The 20170-nt window shown below is 45.3% G+C and overlaps 1 protein-coding gene and 2 long non-coding RNA genes across 4 annotated transcripts; 1 reads left to right on the top strand and 2 right to left on the bottom strand.

The window, feature by feature from the left end:
* Positions 1-931: 931 nt before the first annotated feature.
* Positions 932-12822, bottom strand: TNFAIP6 (TNF alpha induced protein 6). Of its 2 annotated transcripts, none has more exons than XM_027733989.2 (6): positions 12147-12822; positions 6982-7119; positions 5417-5578; positions 2994-3222; positions 1907-1947; positions 932-1729 (listed from the first exon to the last, which is right to left on the bottom strand). In XM_027733989.2, exons 1-6 carry the CDS (start codon positions 12316-12318, stop codon positions 1566-1568), a joined length of 906 nt encoding a protein of 301 aa, XP_027589790.1. In that variant the 5' UTR covers positions 12319-12822; the 3' UTR covers positions 932-1565. The 2 variants fall into 2 exon arrangements, with proteins under 2 accessions (XP_027589790.1, XP_039234941.1); XM_039379007.1 differs by having other exon boundaries at positions 6982-7967; positions 12147-12194.
* On the top strand, positions 10126-18891 carry LOC120322779. Its single transcript, XR_005562698.1, has 4 exons — positions 10126-10202; positions 16048-16145; positions 16570-16649; positions 18295-18891. It is a non-coding gene; the product is annotated as an uncharacterized LOC120322779 (long non-coding RNA).
* Positions 13870-18340, bottom strand: LOC120322780. Its single transcript, XR_005562699.1, has 3 exons — positions 18108-18340; positions 15872-16221; positions 13870-14193 (listed from the first exon to the last, which is right to left on the bottom strand). It is a non-coding gene; the product is annotated as an uncharacterized LOC120322780 (long non-coding RNA).
* Positions 18892-20170: the final 1279 nt, after the last annotated feature.

Here is a 20170-nt window from a genome sequence, read left to right as displayed (position 1 = left end):
GACGCCTGCGGGCTGCAGGGGTGACTGGGGGTGGAATGGGAAATACCAGGACTGGCAGCGAATCCAAAGTGTGGAGAATCCCTGTTTTTCAGGGATAGAGACAGACCTGAGCACTCAATGGCTGAACCTTCCTCAGTCACCTGCACTGGCGATGCCCGGCAGGAGTGACTGTCCCGGAAAAAGTCTCTTCCCAAAATCCTGTCCCCAGCTCCGGCTCCATGAGGGTCTCCAGACAGGCAGGTATTCCCTGCACACCCCTGGATCTGATCCATGTCAATTCAAGATCTGTCGCTTCTCAGTTAAAGGAAGAACAACAAACCCCAAACCGTAAAAAATTACCCCAGGTCATAAATAAAATGTTAACCGTTCTCTTCGTGCTTTTCCTTGTTCTATTCCTCATTTGCAAGCACCACCTTGGAGAACTGGAATGGTATTGTATGTCTGTGAACACAAGGTGGCAGGATTAAAAAGCAGATTTTAGGTACAGCTACATCCCATAAATGTAGGGATACTGAACTTGTTTCCCGATGGAACAGGAATAAAGTGTTGGAAATAACCAGGAGAGAAGCTGCAACACTGTCCTCCAGTACAGCCAAGCAGCAGGATCATATTCCCAGTGAAATTACAGCAATAAAAGCTCAAAAATGAAATCAATTAAAAGAACTGAGCATTAAGATAAATAAAGCAAAGATAGGTTTGATTAGCTCAAGATCCTCCTTGTGGAAACCGTTTTCAGAGGGATTCACAACACTCCAAACAAAATGCAATTCCCGGGAAGATTCTGAGTGGACATTAGCTTTGGGGCCAAGAAAACGCTCAGAGAAATAGAGAAACCCTTAAAACTTATTTACTGCTTTAAATCAAGCAAATGTGCCAAAGTCTGAAAAGTTCTAAAGAAATAAAAATAATTCATTGCAAACTCAGGACGGGATTAAAACAGAGGTAGCTTTAATGCTGCTTCAGACTGAAGTTAAAAACATGTAGAGAATGATTTAAGTTCATCAATTTAAAACAGAACAGTCTTAAACCCATGTAAACAATATCCAACATCTCAACAGTGTCCATAAAATGAATTTATGTGTCTTAAAAATAAGCTTATTCTAAAGGCCCTTAGAGTTCAAGAAAATCGGTTAATTAAATGAATAGTTGTGTGTGGAGAACAGGAAAAAAAACAAAGCAACAGTCTAAAAAATAAATATGTAGAAGTCAAGAAAAATAAGGAGAGAACAGCCTATTAAATTTTAAAATAGTTGAAACAGTCACACAAAAACTTTGATCAAACAGGACAAGAAATGAGGGGAAGGAGCAGTTTATATACAAAAATAATTTTAAAATCTATGGTAACAGATTTTTACAGTACTTGTATCCTAAAAATAGTTTTGTATTATTCATGTAAGTGTATTTTATAATTTATTTCCTAGGGTAGTTTATTAACAAAACTCGTAGAAAAGCTGAAAATAAAAAGTCAGGAAGAGATGAACAAAATGTCTTATCTGAAGACACAGATATCTGCATTGGGTTCATTCTAGGACAGGGTTCTTAACGAGTGTATCTGGTTCCTCTGCTCACATGACACCGAATTTTCCGGATAAGTAGTTTGTTTTTCCTTGGGATGTTGCATTCCTTCCATCCCCTGCCTTGGAAGGCGTGTCCATGGTAGTGTATCTGATCTGAAACCCACCAGCAGTGACTGAGGCATCTGTCAAAAACTTCAAGGTCATCACGTTGCCTGGGACAAGGAAAAAGAGAAACAAAGGTTACATTTCGGGTGGCATAAAAATGTGATATTTCAGGGGTTTATTTTTGCTTTTGAAGTGCTCTTGGTTGCTGAAATTCTGAGATTTTCACAGCAATCCACCGGCTCTAGAAAGAACTGCGGAGGGTTTTTTTACCAGAAATAAATTACCTGTGCTGATGATGTCATCTGGCAACTCATCTCCACAAAACCTGGAAAAAGATAGGAATATTCATGGTTAAAGGATACAGGAATTGTGGCACGGAACCTGCTCTGAGCTGGGGCTCTCGGGCTGTTCTTTCCTTAGAGAATAAGGGGATAAATTGGTTTTAAGTCTTCGGTGTGTGCAATTTTATGGTAAATCTACTACCTAAAGAATTTTTAAATGTTACCCCACAGTAAGGTTTAGAGGAGGGAAAAATGCAGGAAGTAGCTCTCAATATACTCAGGAAGTAAATAATGCAAGGCAAGAAAAAAAGCAATTTAACAAGGCATTAAGTAGAAGAACAGCAGCCCAAGGATAAGAAAGGAAGAATATTGTCAGAAAAAAACCATTTAAAATTATCTGTAAAAGCAAAACACACAGAATATCCTTGCTTTGCTATGTATGATCTGTAGGGAGGATGTGAAAAGTGGCAGGAATTGGGAAGTGCCTTTTATCACTTTTTGTGGTTTGGCTTTTGTTTGTTTTGTACAGTCCCTGTACTGGAAAATGGAGATGTTTCACACCAAAATATGACTTATAAAGGTTAAGTAAAAGAAAGTGAGAATTAAGCAAAGAAGGAACTAAATCTAATAAGAGAGATGATATATAGCACTTGTTCTGATATTAGCTAATGCTTCACTTCTGTAGCAAATAGCAAATTAAATATATTTATTTTTGCTAACATCTCACCTCCCTCCTTTCGATTAAAGCAAACACAAAATGCTGTTTGAGATTCCTGAGAGTCCTTCCTGTGAAATACTGGAGAATCAGGATAAGTAGCTGACTAAAAAGCCTTGCAGCTTTCTTTCATCTCGTTTAGCAAAGCAAAAAAAGGGCAAAGCTCCCTTCCCTGAAACTCTTAACAGGCATGTGTTAATAATATTAAAGTAAATTGGGAAGATTAAAGTAAAGGAAGGATAAATCAGGTCCTATTGCTGCAGGAATTATGGACATCCCAGCAGTGCTAATTGGATAAGGGATACAGTGTCCTCCTGAAGTTCTGGGGGGCAAATTTAATCATTTATTTGCATCTTAAAGCTGGATTTGCTTTACCTGCCCACAAAGCCATTGACATCATCGTAGCTGTCATAGACTTCCAAGAAATCTGCCATACAAGCGACGTCATCTTCCACGTCAAACTCCAGGAACTGCAGGTGGATCCTCTGCCCATACTTGACTCTGATGTGCCAGTAGCAAATCTGCTCGTTTTCATACTCATTTGGGTACCCTGGTGACTTAAAAACATGCCTGGAATCTGTGAAGACTCCACCACACTCCTTTCCTAAGAGAGAAATAAAAACGTCAGGGTTTAAGTATTCCTTCTGACTGTGGCTATGGTTTGAATCTTTGGGCAGATCCATTAAAAAATCCCACAGGAACAGCGATAGAACTTCTCATATGTTCAAGCACTGGGTGAATGTCAGTCATTCCCAGCTTTTGGGACAAGGTATTTTGGAAGCGAGAGGTGAGCACTGAATTCAGAGGAAAAGCTTTCATTGACTTCAGTGGACTTGGGGCCAGAGCTGTGTGTTTTGTGTCAAAGGCATTTGGGATTTCTGGCTCCTTCAAGCTTTACAGCTGGACTTGCAAGTCCCCTTGACTCTCAGCGTCAGCCTTTCTTCTTCAAAGACCTCTTCAAAGAGATTTCTACGAAAAGCCTTCTGAAGGCTGGTGGTCACATACATGGGGGTGTACTCCTGTTGTTCCTGCAGCTCTTCACTCCCTTTGGGATGAAAACACTTGTTCCAGTTTGATTCATGCTCCAGTAGCTGGAATAGTGTGTCCAGCTCTGGGGCTGCAACACAAGAAGGACTGGAGCTGCTGGAGCAAGTCCAGAGGAGGCCACGGAGCTGCTCCCAGGGCTGGAGCCCCTCTGCTCTGGAGCCAGGCTGGGAGAGCTGGGGGGGTTCAGCTGGAGAAGAGAAGGCTCCAGGGAGACCTGAGAGCCCCTTCCAGGGCCTAAAGGGGCTCCAGGAGAGCTGGAGAGGGACTGGGGACAAGGGATGGAGGGACAGGACAAGGGGAATGGCTTCTCCCTGCCAATGGGCAGGGATAGATGGGATATTGGGAAGGAATTCCTGGCTGTGAGGGTGGGGAGGCCCTGGCCCAAGTTGCCCAGAGAAGCTGTGGCTGCCCCTGGGTCCCTGCAAGTGTCCAAGGCCAGGTTGGATTTGGAGCAACCTGGGCTGGTGGAAGGTGTCCCTGCCCATGGCAGGGGGTTGGACTGGATGATCTTTAAGGTCCCTTCAACCCAAACCACTCTGGAATTCTGTGATTCTATGATCACTGCCGGGTGAGATGTGCATTTCAAACACCAAAGAATTCCACAAGTTCCTCATCAGGTGACATCTTCAGCATCCTGGAGCAGAGCACAGGCTCAGTTCAATCAGAGTTTTGTCTTTGTTCCCCTGGCTCCTCACCTCCTCCTCCTCCAAACAGCCCCACCAGGCTCTGCAGAGCATGAACAGAAATCCTTTCAATGTGAGAGGCTGAAGCTCTGCCGTGTTGGCAGCTCTGGTTTCCTTTTGTCCTCTGACCAAACAGTGTTTGGCCAGTAACTCCCTCCTGGCCCAGAGGAGAGGCTGACAAAGAGAAAGTCGGGCTCACATGCTGTAATTCTGAGTGCAGGAGTCTCTCTTTGGATGTGGAACATCTGGGAATGGCCCCCACCCCACAGAGCTATTTGATGGACGTAAACAAGCCTGTGAGCACAAACAAAATGTGCACAGCTGTGCAGACGTCATGGACAACTCCAGCTCTGGCTCTGCCAGGCATGGCAGGACACTGTGAGCAGGGGGACAGTCAGGTTAAGCTCTGCTTTCCTTCTTGCTGCCTATTTTTTCCACCTTCCTTGCTCAATGAAGTGATACCAAGCTAATCTGTAACAGTGGCCATGTCGAAATTTGAGTCACCTCCTGGGGTGAGGTTCTGCCGCTCACGTTTGTCATGTCTCCCGGTCTGCTTTGGAGATTCATTTTTCTCCAGCTAGTTACAGACACATACACAAGGCACTGCTGGGATCTGGATCCATCAGGGTTTCAGTCAGAGAATCATGCAATCACAGAATGGTTTGGGTTGGAAGGGACCTAAAAGCCCATCCAGTTCCAAACCCCACACGTTCCACTAGCCCAGGTTGCTCCAACCTGGCCTTGGACACTTCCAGGGATCCAGGGGCAGCCACAGCTTCTCTGGGAAACTTGTGCCAGGCCCTTCCCACCCTCCTAGCCAAGAATTCCCTCCTAAGAGAAGTTCCTAAGATGCCAGTCCCAGACATGTCACTCATTTTCAGAACTTTTCCTATCTCGAACACAAAAAAGAAAGAATGAGGGTTAACACCAAATTTAACTTGTTCCCAGGCGAAATACCTGGAAAATGGTTCCCATGTGAAACACCTCAGATTGTTCCAATGACATGGGAGGTTCAATGTGCACCCTTGTCCCAGCAGGACGGTGCCCAGGGGGCTGTTCTGGACTCACCGTTGGGGTTGTAGCAGTAGGCGTCCCACCTCTCGCTCCGGTTGAGGCGAATCCCGTAGTCAACAATTCCAGTCCTTCCAAAGCCACAGTTGGCTCCGGCTTTTACGATGGGATAACCAACCCTGCCCTTGGCCATCCAGCCAGCAGCACACACGTGGAAACCTGCAGCAGGGAGGAAATGCCACATGGATGGGATCAATCAATCCCAGGCCGGGAACGTTGCTTTTCCTTCAACTAAGTCTTACTCAAGCTGATGACTCAATGACCTGGGTGTAATTGGCCTGGTAGAAATTGAGCTGCAGGAAAGAGTAGGACTTTGAGAGGATAATTTTAAACACAGAGTATAAAATTGCATTGTGTTCACCACAATGTGATTACTGGGGCATCATTTCAGGACAAAAATCAAACACAGATGGACTGCATAGTTCCCCAAGTAGTCAGTCTGAAGTGCTCTGTGACCACTTGTAATCAAATTATACATTGGATGAGTTCTCTAAGAGTGTGCTTTGTTTCCCTTTTGAAGTCACACAAATCTACTCAATCAGATCTCAGGAGTCCACAGCCTTAATTTCTGAGCATGAATAAAACACTACATACAAAATACAGCTAAAGCCCTGCAGTGTCAATTTAAAACACTTTCAACTGAAATTTAAATACATGAAATGCCTCAAGCATTTCTTGCCAAACAAAAAAGATCCTGTTAATGCATTTTGGGGCTGAGAACTTAACACCAATAGGCAAAGAATGCAACGTTGTTCCCTGGCTGGTAGAGACCAATCCAATGTTTGCACTGAGAGGAAATGGGACATTTTTGTGGCATCTTAGGGCTCTGAGCCGCTCAAAGAGACAAAAGTCCCCCTTTCACATGGGTCCTGGTGCTGAGAGCCAGTTCTGAATCAACAGCAGAGCAAGAAAATCTCTGGAGTGGAGGATATTTTCCATTGTTTTCCCAGTGCTCTGAATGAATGGATAATTTCTTATTAGGAATCAACTAGAAATACAGTAGAGCCCTCACTCAACTCCACTTTTCACTCCAAGCACACACAACTCACTTTGTCCCAGAGCAAATATGGATGGAATAAAAATCTTGATGAAAACAAACCTGTTGGAATGATTCCCTAGAGGCCATGGAGATGCTCCAAGGGCTGGAGCCCCTCTGCTCTGGAGCCAGGCTGGGAGAGCTGGGGGGGTTCCCCTGGAGAAGAGAAGGCTGCAGGGAGACCTGAGAGCCCCTTCCAGGGCCTAAAGGGGTTCCAGGAGAGCTGGAGAGGGACTGGGGACAAGGGATGGCAGGACAGGACACAGGGAATGGCTTTAAGTGAAGGAGGGTTGATTTAGATGGGATACTGGGGAGGAATTGTTGGCTGTGAGGTTGGTGAGGCCCTGGCACCAGTCACACTCCAGTTACCAAGGTGGCAAATCGGAAGCAACTTGAGCAAAAATCCAGGGATTTCCATGTCTCTCAGTCCCCGAGTTCACAACAGACACGGCAACACACAGCCGACAACGCTGAATGAGGGCTGTGAAAAGCCAAGTGCCGTGATTTTTCCATGATTTTTCCATACCTATTTTCCGGGCCGCCTCCAGCTGCTGGTACGTGGCCAGGTGTCCTCCCTCGTACTCGCACACGGCCTTGGCCTCGGCGTAGGTGAGCTGGTACTTCCCGGAGCGGGATTCCCGGTGGTACACCCCAGCCGCCCGCTCTGTGGGAACGAGGCAGGACATGGATTCAGCGTCAGACCTCAGCCCTCCCACCTCCAGCAGCGAGACCTCAACGTTGGGCTCCACCTCTCCTTCCAGGCGGGAAGAGGAACCGAGCGTCCCGCTGGCAGCTGTGCCGCTCGGGAAGCGCCGGGAAAACACGTCCCTCCCGACCCAAAGCTTTTCGAGAAACCCAAAGGTTGGGTTTGTTTGGGAGAAGTTTTTAACAACAGAGCTTGGAGAATTTTTGAACAACAGCAGGTCAACAAGAGGCTGGGCAGGACTCCCCTGGGATGACTCCGAGGGCAGTCGTTATGGGAACGCCGGCTGTCAGCATCCCCGGGGCTCTGTATCCCGCCTGACTCCGGGGAAGCTCCTTCTGGATCGCTATCACAGCATCCCTCTGGCTGCCACTTGAAGCGCCTTTGGAAGATGAATCAGAGCTTTGTTTCGAGTCTCCAGAGAAGTTAAATCAGAGCTACTTGGATCGAGGAGAGGCGGGAATGAAAGGGGAGAAAAATGCGAAGTAAAAATATCTGAGCGTGTGTCACCGAGGGCAGGACCAGAACAATCGCTGGCTGACATTTCTGCTGCACACAAAATTCATACATTTCCTTCGTGTTTTTTTCTCTGCCGTTGCAAATATGATAAAAAGCAGCTTTCCAGGGAAACCTAGAAACTGCCAGCGCTGCCACAAGTTTTATAATCTCTTCATGTTGCACTTGTCTGGTGCCATATGTGTGGAAATCTGTCTCGGAACCAACGTGCATATCTAATCTGAACGGTGGTTTTGTTTAGGTCTCTCTCATATTTAGGATAATCTGGGAGATGTGGCCATTTGGAGCTATCACTGAAAAAAAAGATGGAAAACAGGGAGCATTTTTACAGTAGTTATTGGTACCATGGGAAAAGGAGGATGTCTTTTTTTTAGGGACATACTTGGAGTCAGTGGTTTTGGCTGGGTTAGGGTAGTTTTTAAAAAGCCCTGGTCACCACTGAATTGTGGTTAATGGTGAGATCCCTTAATAGACACGGAATGACGTTGGCCAGGGTGGTTTTTGGACCTGCTGTCACTGGCCTTGTGCCCAGAGAAATAAATTATATTGCTGACAACAGCCTCAGAAGAAACAGAGCCGCCTTCCGGAACATCACTGGGAATACCGGTGGCATGGGCACGGGATAACAGATCCTCCATGGAAAAACCCTCCTGAAGAAGCCAGTTTAATTGCAAAGAAGAGCCATAACAACTCCCAGCTGTGAATGATGGTGTGTTATATTAAAAAACCACATTTTAATTAAGTATTTATTCCTCGGAAGGATTGCTTTTCATTCCCTCAATAGGCTGTCATGTCTAAGCTCGTGGTAAGTCCTGATCAATCAGCTCACTGCTGCTGTGGGCAGGGTTGTGTTGGATTCAGAATACAGCAGTGGGAAATCTGGGGCAACCTGGAATCCACATTAATGATCACTGAGCTCCCAGGGAAGGGAACTGGGAGATGAACTGGAAAATACAGACTGTACTCCTTGGGACTCGCTGAGCTGCCCCACCTTCACCACTCAAAGAGCACCTGAATTCTGAGGTCAGTCACCTTTGCAAAATGAGCCAAAACAAGAGATGTCTTCAGGCTCATTGCCACCGGTCTTTGCTGGTGAAAGCCCCCAGTCCTCTGGCTGCCACCTTTGTAAGTCCCATCCTGTCCCTGGATGTACCACCAGGGATCTGGGGGGATTCTCCACTGCTTGGACTCGTCACTCCCAGAGCTGCCAGTAAAAACTTCCCATTTTCAGTTGGCTTTTTCACCCGGTGATATTGTTTTCAAATTCGATCCCTCCAGAGGTATTTCCTGCCACTTGTTGCTGAAATGTCACTATGGACAGGCATCATATTTTTCAGAATATTGCTGGAAAGTTCTGCTCTCCTCAGGGTCTGCAAGGGCTGGAACCAAGAGCAGCACCACTGAATCTTCCTGCAATACCCTGGTGGGTGTTGCCACCCTGCAAGGAGCAATCTCCAGCTCCCTCTCTGTTATTCCTTTGTAACGTGGCAAAAGTAGCCTTTGAAAAACCAGACCACACACATGGACTCCCCCAAGCTTTGGGATTTGCTGCTGGCTCAGTGTGTCACAGTTTAAAGCATTCCCTAACAGTGTATCCTAATTAACTGATTGGATCTTCCATTGGCAGCTTTCCCCCCCTCCCTCTTAATTACATCAGGGGCTGTGCAGGCAGATAAAGTGCTTCGTGAAACACAGTCCCAGGTAAAGCACTGGAATTATTAACCATTCATTGACACATTTGTGTCTCTGGAAGTATAAATTTATATAAGGTATTCACAGGCAGGCAGGAATTGCTCTTTATGGAGGTGGGATCATGGCCATGCAGATAAACCTGCAGGGAATTTGTATTTGCTAGCACAAGCACGTGCCCACCACTGCCAGAGGGCCGTGGGTCTCACACGTTTCTTCCAGCTCACATTTCCTAAAATCTCTTCTTGGAGCCCAGGGACAGCGGGGTCCTGCAAGGACAGGGACCCCCTCCTCACCCACAGCAGGAGGTGGGGAAATGCAGCCAAACTCTTCTGCACAAACACAGGCAGCATGAAATTTGGGCTGCTAAAGTCCCCACAATATGCAGGGAACAAGCACTAAATGCTAAATAAAAAGGAATATTTAGCTTTTAAGCAGAGGGTGGCCATGTAGAGCCCTTGGCACGGACCTCTGAAAACACACGTGGTCAAACTCAGAGAACTCCACTAAATAGGGCAGGAAAAGCCCCTAAACCACCCTGACACGTGGAGTGGGAATGGGGATGGAATCCTGAGCACAGAGTCCTGGAAAACCTACCCTGTGGCACCACGAACTGGCACTGGAATAAGGGGATGTGAATATTCCGGCAGGACTGTCCCAACCCTCCCATCAGCTGACAACAAACCTTTGGTTATAACCTGCTCGTGTCGAAAATGAGCCACATCAACATTCCATTCCCACAAGGAATCCATTCCCAGGGAGGTGGTGGAGGCAGCTGCAGCAGGACTGCACTGCACACACTTACTGAGAAACGAGAGATGTTTATAACCAGAAAAAAGGTAAGACATGAGCATTTCCAGGCTGCCAGTAATTCAAGATTTTATAGCTGTGCTTCTGATTTCCTGGAAAAAAAAAAGGTAAGATGGAAATCTCCCTACATTTTCAATTTGATGCTTTATCAGAAGAGGAGATAAGCAAAGCTCAGATGTTTTATTCCAGGAGGGGTTTTGCTTTAATGCACAGTGAAGGTGAGATTGGGGTGAATTGTTTTACTGTTCAAGTTACCCTTTTTGGGTTTTTTTAAATACACAGAAGCCTGAACTGGCTGTCTGTGATTTTGCCAATTTTTTTTTTTTTATTTCCATACAGTGTCACTGAATTCCATTGGTAATTCAATTTGAGCTTCATTTCCATAATATTATTGCTGTAGTTACACTGGATAGTGCATTTCTAGTTTGGTTTTATTTAGAACAAGCGATCAGTTTTCCCCTCCTGGTTTATTTTTACTGACTCTCATGGTAAATGCTTCAAGGTGCAGCAAACCAGAATTTTGCTGTGCCTTCCAATCAACACTCAGCTGCTCCATTTTAAAGAAGCTGAAATGTTTTTTCTTCCATTTGACTGCTGAGGTGATTGATCACTGTTGTCCCAAATTTGCATTTATGCTGTAGCAGTCCCTAAAGCTATGACCTGGCTGGTTGTAGTACCTATGGATACATCAATATTTGCAAATAAAACACCCAGGACCCATTTCCTGTCCGTGAGTGAAAGTGGGATGTGTGTGAGACTCTTCCCCATCATCAGGGGGAAGAGTCATCATCATCATCATCATCACCTGACACTCAGCTTCTCTGCCTTGGCCATCAAGGCTTAACAAACCCTGAGCCCTACTCATCTCCTGTGTCTCCTTGTTGTTATTCCAGCCAGGAATAAAAACTCTGCTTGTTTCCCACACAAACCTCTCCTTCGTCATCCTATTTTTGAACAGCAGCCACTTGAGGTGGAACCTGAAGCTGCCAAGCTGTTCTTGCTTGGAGCTCCCCCCCCCCCCCCAGCTATGGGACACAGGAGGAATGTCCCAAGGTGGGGAGGAGAGAGGAGCCATTAAAAATGTGCAGTCAAATGGAAAGCAATATAGATAATTTCTGTGCCTCATTTGTGTTCCTGGTGGTTTACATGGTCCTCTGAGAGGGGCTGGAGCCACGTGGTTGCTGCACCAGCTGACAGAGCGTGGTCCTGCTCCCTCCTGGGACATCTGAGCCCAACAGAAACACAGGGATTCCCTAAAATCCTTAAAGAATCACACAACATTCTGTAGAGGAGAAAGGATTTGTAAGCATTTGTCAATAAAACAGAGCACTCAGTGCATGCCTTTATTTTGGCATCCTTTATGTGACTCGACTCTATGTTTGCCTGTTGCACTGGATAATTTTAAAGATCTATAAAAGAATCTCAGAGCTATTTAAACCCACTTGAGGTACAAGAAACTCTTCTCACAGCATTTTTTCTCTTGCCTTTTGGAAATCTTCTGTGCCCTGTTAAATGATGTGAGCAAACCAATGGCCAAAACACAGACATTTCTGTGCTCTTCTAGAAACCTAGGAAATATTATCACTATTATTTCCAGACCATTTAGTTTCATATGCAGGACCCCAGGCATGTGAAGTATGTTCATGCAGAAAGCAATTCATTCCTTTGGCAAATGTTTCTTTTCAGACCCTTTTTCTTTCGTTACAAGCAACTGTTATTTAGTGCAGTTTTCACCTCACGCTGCAGGAAAACACATTTGGATAAATATTCCATCATTAGCTTTTCTTGCATTTCAGAGGAGGAGTAAAATAGCAAATGTGTAAAAACTTACATTCACTACTCAGATAAAGTGGTTTAATGAGTTGCAATGCAGGATTTTGCTGATATTAATGCACAGCTCAGCTTTGTGCTGCTCTTGGACAAACACGGTGGCTCTGCAGCAAAACATTCCCAGGAATGAAGTTATTCCTTACCTAACCAAATGGAGTTGTGCAGCACTCCATCCTTGAAGCCCCACGCTCCAGCCTCGTCCCACAGCAGGGCAGAGAAGAGAATCAGTGCAATCATCTCCCGGGAAGGCTCGGGCTGTAAATATTCCCTGGTCAAACGCTCCGGGTCGGCTCTGGCTCGGTGCTCCTGGAACATCTGGGAGCCAGACCTTAAATAGCACGTTGAGCTGTGAGGTCAGTGAGGCTGCTCCAATTGTGCTGCTGCAGTTCTTACACAATTAAATGTGGTGTCTGCAGTCGCCCATGTGACTCACTTTTGGCTCTCTCCATTCCCAGCCTGTCCAAGAATCCATTCTATCCCTCACTACTGCAGCACACACGGACGCTCTCCAAGCCAAAGGCTGTTCATTCTTCGGCACTGGCTGCCTTCAGATTCCACAAAATAAAACTCAGAGCCAGTCTATCTATGCTTCCAGTCACACCACTTACAGGACCTGAGACATCACACTCTCATTCTCCTTTAAACATTCTGCCCCTCTGTAAATAATTTGGATTTAATTTCACCTAACCAATGGGAAAACGTCGGGAGAAGGTTTTACACTGACTGTTTGAATTCGGCTTCCCCACACGGAATCTGTCACTGCAAATCAACCTCCCAGATCAGCACAAAACTGCAAGTGTCAAAAACAGATGCTCTTTGTTCTGCAAAGTGGGAAATAAAGCTCAAAACTTCCCCTCCAAACCACAGTTTAAAGGCTGAATCACGGCGTGACAGCTGTCTGCTTGTCTTCCCTTCTGGCTGGAAGTGAATCCTGCAGCTGCTCCTCGTGGATGAGTGGGAGAGAGGAAAGGGGGGAAAGATGAGAGCATGGAAAAGGAGCTGGTGCTCCACACTCCTGAGCAGCTCTTGGAAAACTGTGCAGTTGTGATAACATCAGTAACTTCTGAGTCAGGAGCTACAGACAGAGACATGACAAGGGTCACACCAACAGTTGAGCTACAAGAGGTGGGAAGGGAAGGGTGGAGGTGGCTGGGCTTGCTCAAAAATGTTTTAACACAGATGACTTGTGGTGAGGAAGATTCTTCATCACTCCAGGTTTGGAGTGAGGAAAGCCTGGTTACACTGTACACACACACACATGTTCCTCCCACCCAAACTCAGACAGATGCTGAAGGGAAAAGCTGTTGGGAAATGGAGTTGAGGGAATTAAAAGGTGCCTTCCACCAAAATACCAGTGTCCAGGCCTGTCCCTCTCCAGCTCTCACTGGTGGGGGCAGATCTGCTCTTCCAATGAAGTTCCCCAGCATGCACACAGTGGCCACAGTGGGGTCACTGGTCCAACCTCACAGAGGATGCTGGGACAAGGACTGGTCCAGGGATTGATCCAGGGACTGACCCAGGGGCTGCCAGTTTGTTCACAGCCTCTCCCACACTGATGGTCCCACCCCCTTTACAGCTCCCCTGGCAGCAAAACAGGGAAGCTCCCCACAGACTTGTCTCATCACAGTGAGGTGGGAGCTCTGCTCTGCTTCTTCTTTCCACATTTGAGGGTTGGTGCTTCATTTGTACTTGTTTCCTGCTTTAGAGAATCCCAGGATCGCTGAGGTTGGAAAAGACCTCCAGGACCAAGTCCAACCTGTGCCTGATCCCCATATTGCATCCCAGCCCAGAGCACTGAGTGCCACGGCCAGGCCTTCCTTGGACAACTCCAGGATGGGGACTCCAAACCTCCCTGGGCAGCCCCTTCCAGTGCCTGACCACCCTTTCCAGGGAGAAATTCCTCCTGAGTTAATGCCTAATAGAGAAGAGTCTGAGGTTTTTGAATGACACCTAATTAAACTTTACTCTGTGAAAATATTTTGGTAGAAGCCTGTTGCTTTCTAAACATTAATCCCCAAGACAAGTACCTGAGGTTACCTGGGATATGAGTTGTGAAGGTGGCAGCATAAACTTTTGGGGTGTTGCTGAATGTGTTACTCTGGAACATTCATTTCTCGCTGGCTGAAGGAGACTGGCACTTAGTCTTTGCTGGTTTGGATTTGGGACACAGTCATGGCATCTTCTGGGAACCTGAAAACAATAAAAGAGGCAGGAGGGAAGGGATGGAAACCAAGGGAAAGGGAAAACTCAACAGTAATATAATTCACTGGCAATCTGGAAAGACAAATTCCTGGTTCAGGTGGAGAGAAAGAAGTGTGATGTGATGTCTTTCCTTGCACAGGACCCCTTTTCTCTGTGCCACTCCATGAGAATTCCTCTGGATGGTATTGCAGTGTGAGTTGATATTAGTGATCTATCAGTGCCAAATGTCCACACCACAGGAATTGTTCTGTCCTTGGTAGGTGGGTTCCAGTGCACAAGATCACAGGAATGTGGGAACAGTGACTAATTTGTAAGAGCAAGGAGTGCAAACCATGGAGATGGTTTGTCACAGACTGACACACTGAAATCATTAGGAAAGACACTCGTGCAATAATGAATAAAAATTACTCATTGCTGAAGTTAAGTGTTAATGGGGAAAGGCCTCAGCTGGAAAAGCAACTTAATAAATAAAGGGCATAAAGAAGCAAACAGTGCTTGAGAGCAGCTCTTGATTTATGCAAGGTCTGAGGTTTGAGTGAACACAGAATCATGGAATTAAAGTTGGAAAAACCTTTAAGATCATCAAGTCCAACTGTCAAAACAGCACCACCACCACGGTCTCCACTAACCATGTCCTCAAGTGCCACATCCACACAGCTTTTAACACTCCCAGGGATGGGGACTCGACCATCCCCTTCCCTGGGCAGCTTGTTCCAAAGCTTGACAATCTTTTCCACGAAGAAATTTTTCCTCATGTCCAGTCTAAACCTCCCCTGGCACAACTTGAGGCTGTTTCCTCTCATCCTGTCACTTGGTACCTGGAGGAACATCCAGGTGCCCTTGCACCTCCCTGGAGGAACAAGACTAGCTGTCAAGAATTCCAAGGATATACAGTGGCTCATTGGTCACAGAATCAGGGAATAACTGAAGCTGTAAGGCAGCAGGAGAGATCATCCAGTCTTAGAGTCAGGATTCAGGTGTCACATTGGGAATAGTCCCTCAAATGAATAAACTTCATCTTTGTCAGACAGTAACAAATCTCTGACAGGAAGGGGGAGCCGGGGGAAGGTTGGGCTCTGCTCCCAGGGAACAAGGGACAGGAGGAGAGGGAACGGCCTCAGGCTGTGCCAGGGGAGGGTCAGGTTGGACATCAGGAGGAATTTCCCATGGAAAGGGTGGTCAGGCACTGGCAGGGGCTGCCCAGGGAGGTTTGGAGTGCCCACCCTGGAGGTGTCCCAGGAAGGCCTGGCCGTGGCACTCAGTGCTCTGGGCTGGGGGACAAGGGGGGATCCATGGGCTGGGAGGGCTTTTCCAGCCTCAGTGATCTTGGGATTCTCCAAGAGCTCTGCAGGGTTCAGTAAATGTTTTAGAGGGAGGAGTAACTGGGCATGGGGAGTATTTTGCAGTGCCAGTGAAGTGACACCCCCAGAGCTGCACTTCTGCCCCTCCAGTGAGCGGGAAAGTTCTCACCTGCAAATCCCGGCAGAACCTCTCAGCACCAAGGTATTCCACAGCTGTCCACAGGCACTTGGAGACACTCAGCTGACATTCTTTAGCTTTCTTCCAAGTTTTCCACATTTAAATATGTACCAGACAAATCTTATATAAATTGAAGGGGAAGGGAAGCTTTCCTTAACTCTTTCTTAGTTCTTTCCTTAACTCTTACCTTAACTCTTCCTTAACTCTTTCCTTAATTCTTGGCTTGTTTCTTCTTTTTTTTTCCTTCAGCAAAGTAACAGGTTCTTTAGTACCTCTTTGTAGCAGGAAAATCATGTTACAACTCTTATTGTATCTTTAGGTCTGTCTTTAAAAATTATCACCTTCTTTCCATCTTCCCTGCAGGTCATATTTTCTAGACTCTGGACTATTCCTGATCCTCTCCCTGTTGTTTTCCCAGGTGTACTCCATCCAACAAAAGGCTCCACCATGACAACACAGAGGTGAGTCATTTATTTTCCATGGGATATTTTGGTTTCTGTGAACTCCTGGTTTGACCTTTGCTCCTGGTGAAATTCTCTGCAAAACCAACAAGTCGAGATTTTAAAATGTTTTAAAATATTACATGGACAAGAAGATGGTCTAAGGGGGGAAATGCATCCAAAATGAAAGCAGCCAGTGGGATTTGGCAGGTCTAACCTGCTTTTCCAATATCTCTTTCCTTGGATGCCTCTGCTCCAGTGAAAGCCAAAAAGTGACACAGAGATGGTGTTTTTTGGGAAAGAGTTGAAGAAATTCTTACATTTATGGTTTGGACTCATGAAAAACTTGTTAACTTACAAACCAGGATTTCTACATTTTTCACAGATTTGTTGTAGCCAGAAGTAATTTCTAATGAAATTTCCCAATTTTTCTGTCCTCCATAAGCTTCAGGTGATGCAATTTGAGAAGAATTTGATAACGTGAGAACTCCTTGGCCAATGATCTGAGCGTTTGTTGTCCCAGTGGTAAGTTAATCTTTCAGAGACTATTTTGCCTTATAAATAAATAAATATGTTTCAACCTCCCCTCCTCTGCCTCAAAGTCTGATTTTTCTTGAAATCAGTGCCCATTTTTATCAGCAGCATCAATGAGGCAAGACCCAACCTCTCTGTGTAGCGGTGCTTGAGTTTAAAAAAAAGCAAACAAACCCCTCCATGTGAAAGGAGAACAAACCAAAAACATTTGGGAATATTGAGAGCAGATGTTGGGAGAGAAGAATGGATTCACTTATAAAAATTCTGACCATTTGCCAAGTTGAAATATTTGAAGTCCTATAGTGAGAGTTGCTGTAAATAAAAGAGTTGGACCAACCAAAATTTTAAAAATACAGATATCACAGATAGAAAATTAACAAGTGTCTCAGGGATGAGACACTTTAAATCACATTTTGAAACGACAGAAATATAGTCCAAAAGCACAAAATGTCATAAACAGGGTTTTTAGATGTGAGGCTGAGGACTGGGTAATGTGGCAGGGGGGTGCCAAGACAAACAGGCTCCAAAGATTGCCAGGAAACTCCTGAAAAGAAAAAAACAAGTTGCAGCTCCATCCACTGCAGAGCCAACTGCAACAACTTTGAGGGGAGGAGGGTGTTGGGGAAAATATTAATATAAAACATATTATTAATAAAAACATATCATTAATAAGATTTTATTAATATTAATATAAAATTAATGTATGCAAAGGGTCAGATGTGCAGAATTTAGTCCTTTAGGGCCATAAATGTGAGTTTTTTCAGTAGTTTTAGAGATTATGGGCTTTTATAATATATGTATTATATTGTTTGTTTAATTAATTGATATATTTATATTATTTATTTATTTATTTGATACATCATGCATCTCTCTCTCTATATAATGTACTATATTTGTAGAGAAAATTAAAACTATTGGTATCTGGCAGGTGTATATAAAACATCTACACCATAATAGTTTTAATAAACATTATATATTAACTCTTTTCACATTGGTGAAAGCAAGGTCAGAGTGGAATCACTGCTGACCATTCAAACTCATGGAGACAATTCTTGTAAAAAGACTTTCTGTTCAAACAGTTCACCTACAAAGTAAACACTTTTCTATTTTAATAGAAAACATTATATAAATATAAAATACTATCTAGAAATATATAATCATAAATTATATAAATATTATAATTGAAATTATAAAGTAACTAAGCATTTATAAGGGTTTTAATCTCCTATATTTATCATAATTCACTGGCATACAACAAATAGATCATTATCTAACTCCAAGCATCTCATTTAAGGGTGTGAATGAAGAGCTTTTCCATTAAATGAGTCTCCAAAGGGCATTCCCAGCATATACATTTTGAATATCCCATTAATTTTCACCTATTTCACCTAAAAACCCATTTATTTGTCCATCTCAGAACATCGTAGAGTTTAAAAATGACTTTCCTACCTTAAGCTGTGCGTGGGCAGGTGGTGAGTTTTCAGAAGCAAAACACTCCCGTGAGTTTGGGCACAAATAATTGGGAAAATCTGGCCAGGTCCACGGATTCTTTGGGAAAATTGGCCTTACAAAGCATCATTAAATGTGTCCTGCTCTGTGCTCCTGATGTGCTGTTTCTGATCGATGTTCCTGGTAGATGCATTAAAAAAGGAATTTATTGTTAGCCCCGGGGTGGAACTAAACTATGGAAAAGCTGGAAGGCACTGAACTGGCTTGTCCAGTGGCTGCAGCAATCCAGGATCACCCAGGTTGGAAGAGACCTTCAGGACTGTGGGGTCCAACTGCACAGATGCAGCTGTGGAAAGCACACACAGAGCCTGGGGCAGGTCCTGGAGGGCAGGGAAAAGGGACAAGCCCTGAAGAACCAGGAGCTACCTCTGCAGGCTCTGTCTCCCAGTGTTTGCTCCGAATTCCTGGAGTCTGACCCCTTCCAGCACCCTGGGATGTGGAATTATGGCACTGCCAGCAGCTCCTTCCCAAAAAACAGGCTAAGACCTGCTTTCCTCTTCAGAAGGACCCAGAGCTGTGCCCACCATGGGACAGGGATCCCAGCTGGACAGAGGGCACCTGTGGAGAACTGCAGACCAATGCCCTGGATATGGAAAAGGTCAGGACAAACCTCTGCCTGTGCCATGTCCTGGGCTGGCCTCCTGGAATCCCATCCCCAGGTTCCCCCACCCCTCATTTTGTGTGGTGTGTCAAATTTTGTAATGGAATACAGGGATATGCTTTGGAAATCCAAATATTATCCCCCTGGACACTGGGGACACTGGGTGGTGGTGGTGGAATCTATTCTTGGTCGTACAGTCACCTCTGGTCCCACAAAACCTGACCCCACTCATTCATCTGCTTTGCAGTATTATCCTAAATTCCTCTCCAAACCCAAATAGATGGACCTGGTGATAAAATCCTCGACAAATGGATCTCAGCAGTCATTGCTGCAGGCTCCCCTTTCTGTCTGCAACACTCATTTAAAAGGATATTCACAGTTTAGGACAAACCTCTCCCCTGCCATGTCCTGGGCTGGCCTCCTGGAATCTCATCCCCAGATTCTCCCACCCCTCATTTTGTGTGATGTGTCAGATTTTGTACTGGAATACAGGGATATTCTTTGGAAACCCAAATATTGTCTTATCCCCCCTGGACACTGGGTGGTGGTGGAATGTGTCCTTGGTCGTACAGTCACCTCCGGTCCCACAAAACCTGACCCCACTCATTCATCTGCTTTGCAGTATTATCCTAAATTCCTCTCCTAACCCAAACAGATGGCTGTGGTGATAAAATCCTCGACAGATGAGTCTCAGCAGTCATTGCTTCAGCCTCCCCTTTCTGTCTGCAACACTCATTTCCTACCCCACTGCACAGCCCTTTTCCCTCCTCCCTCCTGCTGCTGCCTCAGCCCCCGAGGAAATCAATTTTCCATCCTTCCCTCATGCCACAGTGACTCAAGATTTCACCAGCTCCCTTTTTGAGCCTTATTTCGTTTAGTTTGGGGTGATGGGTGAGATCTCTGGCACCCATTTCTGTGGAGAATCACGCTGTGGATTTGCTTTTATCCGTGGGCATAGCCCACATCCTGTGGGTTCCGGAGAAACAAGGTGGTGGCTGTGCTCCTGGAATTCCATGGAATTCCACGATTGCAGCATCCAGGGTGAACTAATGTCCTGGCATTGCCTCATAATCCTGGAAAGGCCTGCTTGCACAAGTTGGCTGGGAATGATTTTGTCATGGTGTGGGTTATTCCTGCTGCTCATGAGGTGATCCTTGGAGTGTTTCCTCTAGGAAGTCACAACCACCATCAGCATCTTCCCTGAGGGAATGACCTGCTGGATGTCTGCACCTCTAAAAGCTGCAATCCCAACTTTTCAGCTGATGTGCAATACAGAGTTATTCTTTGCTGTGGGTAACATCAAACTTTCCTCTTCTAATCATTCCGGGTTTATTTATCTGTCTATTTATTTATTTATTTATTTCCCATGTCTGTCTCCTTCCCAGATTATCCTGAGGTACAT

This window comes from Pipra filicauda, unplaced genomic scaffold, assembly GCF_003945595.2.
Source record: "Pipra filicauda isolate LSUMZ 115617 unplaced genomic scaffold, ASM394559v2 scaffold152_size1767362_pilon, whole genome shotgun sequence".
NCBI lineage: Eukaryota > Metazoa > Chordata > Aves > Passeriformes > Pipridae > Pipra > Pipra filicauda.
This window is presented reverse-complemented; position numbering and strand designations above follow the sequence as displayed.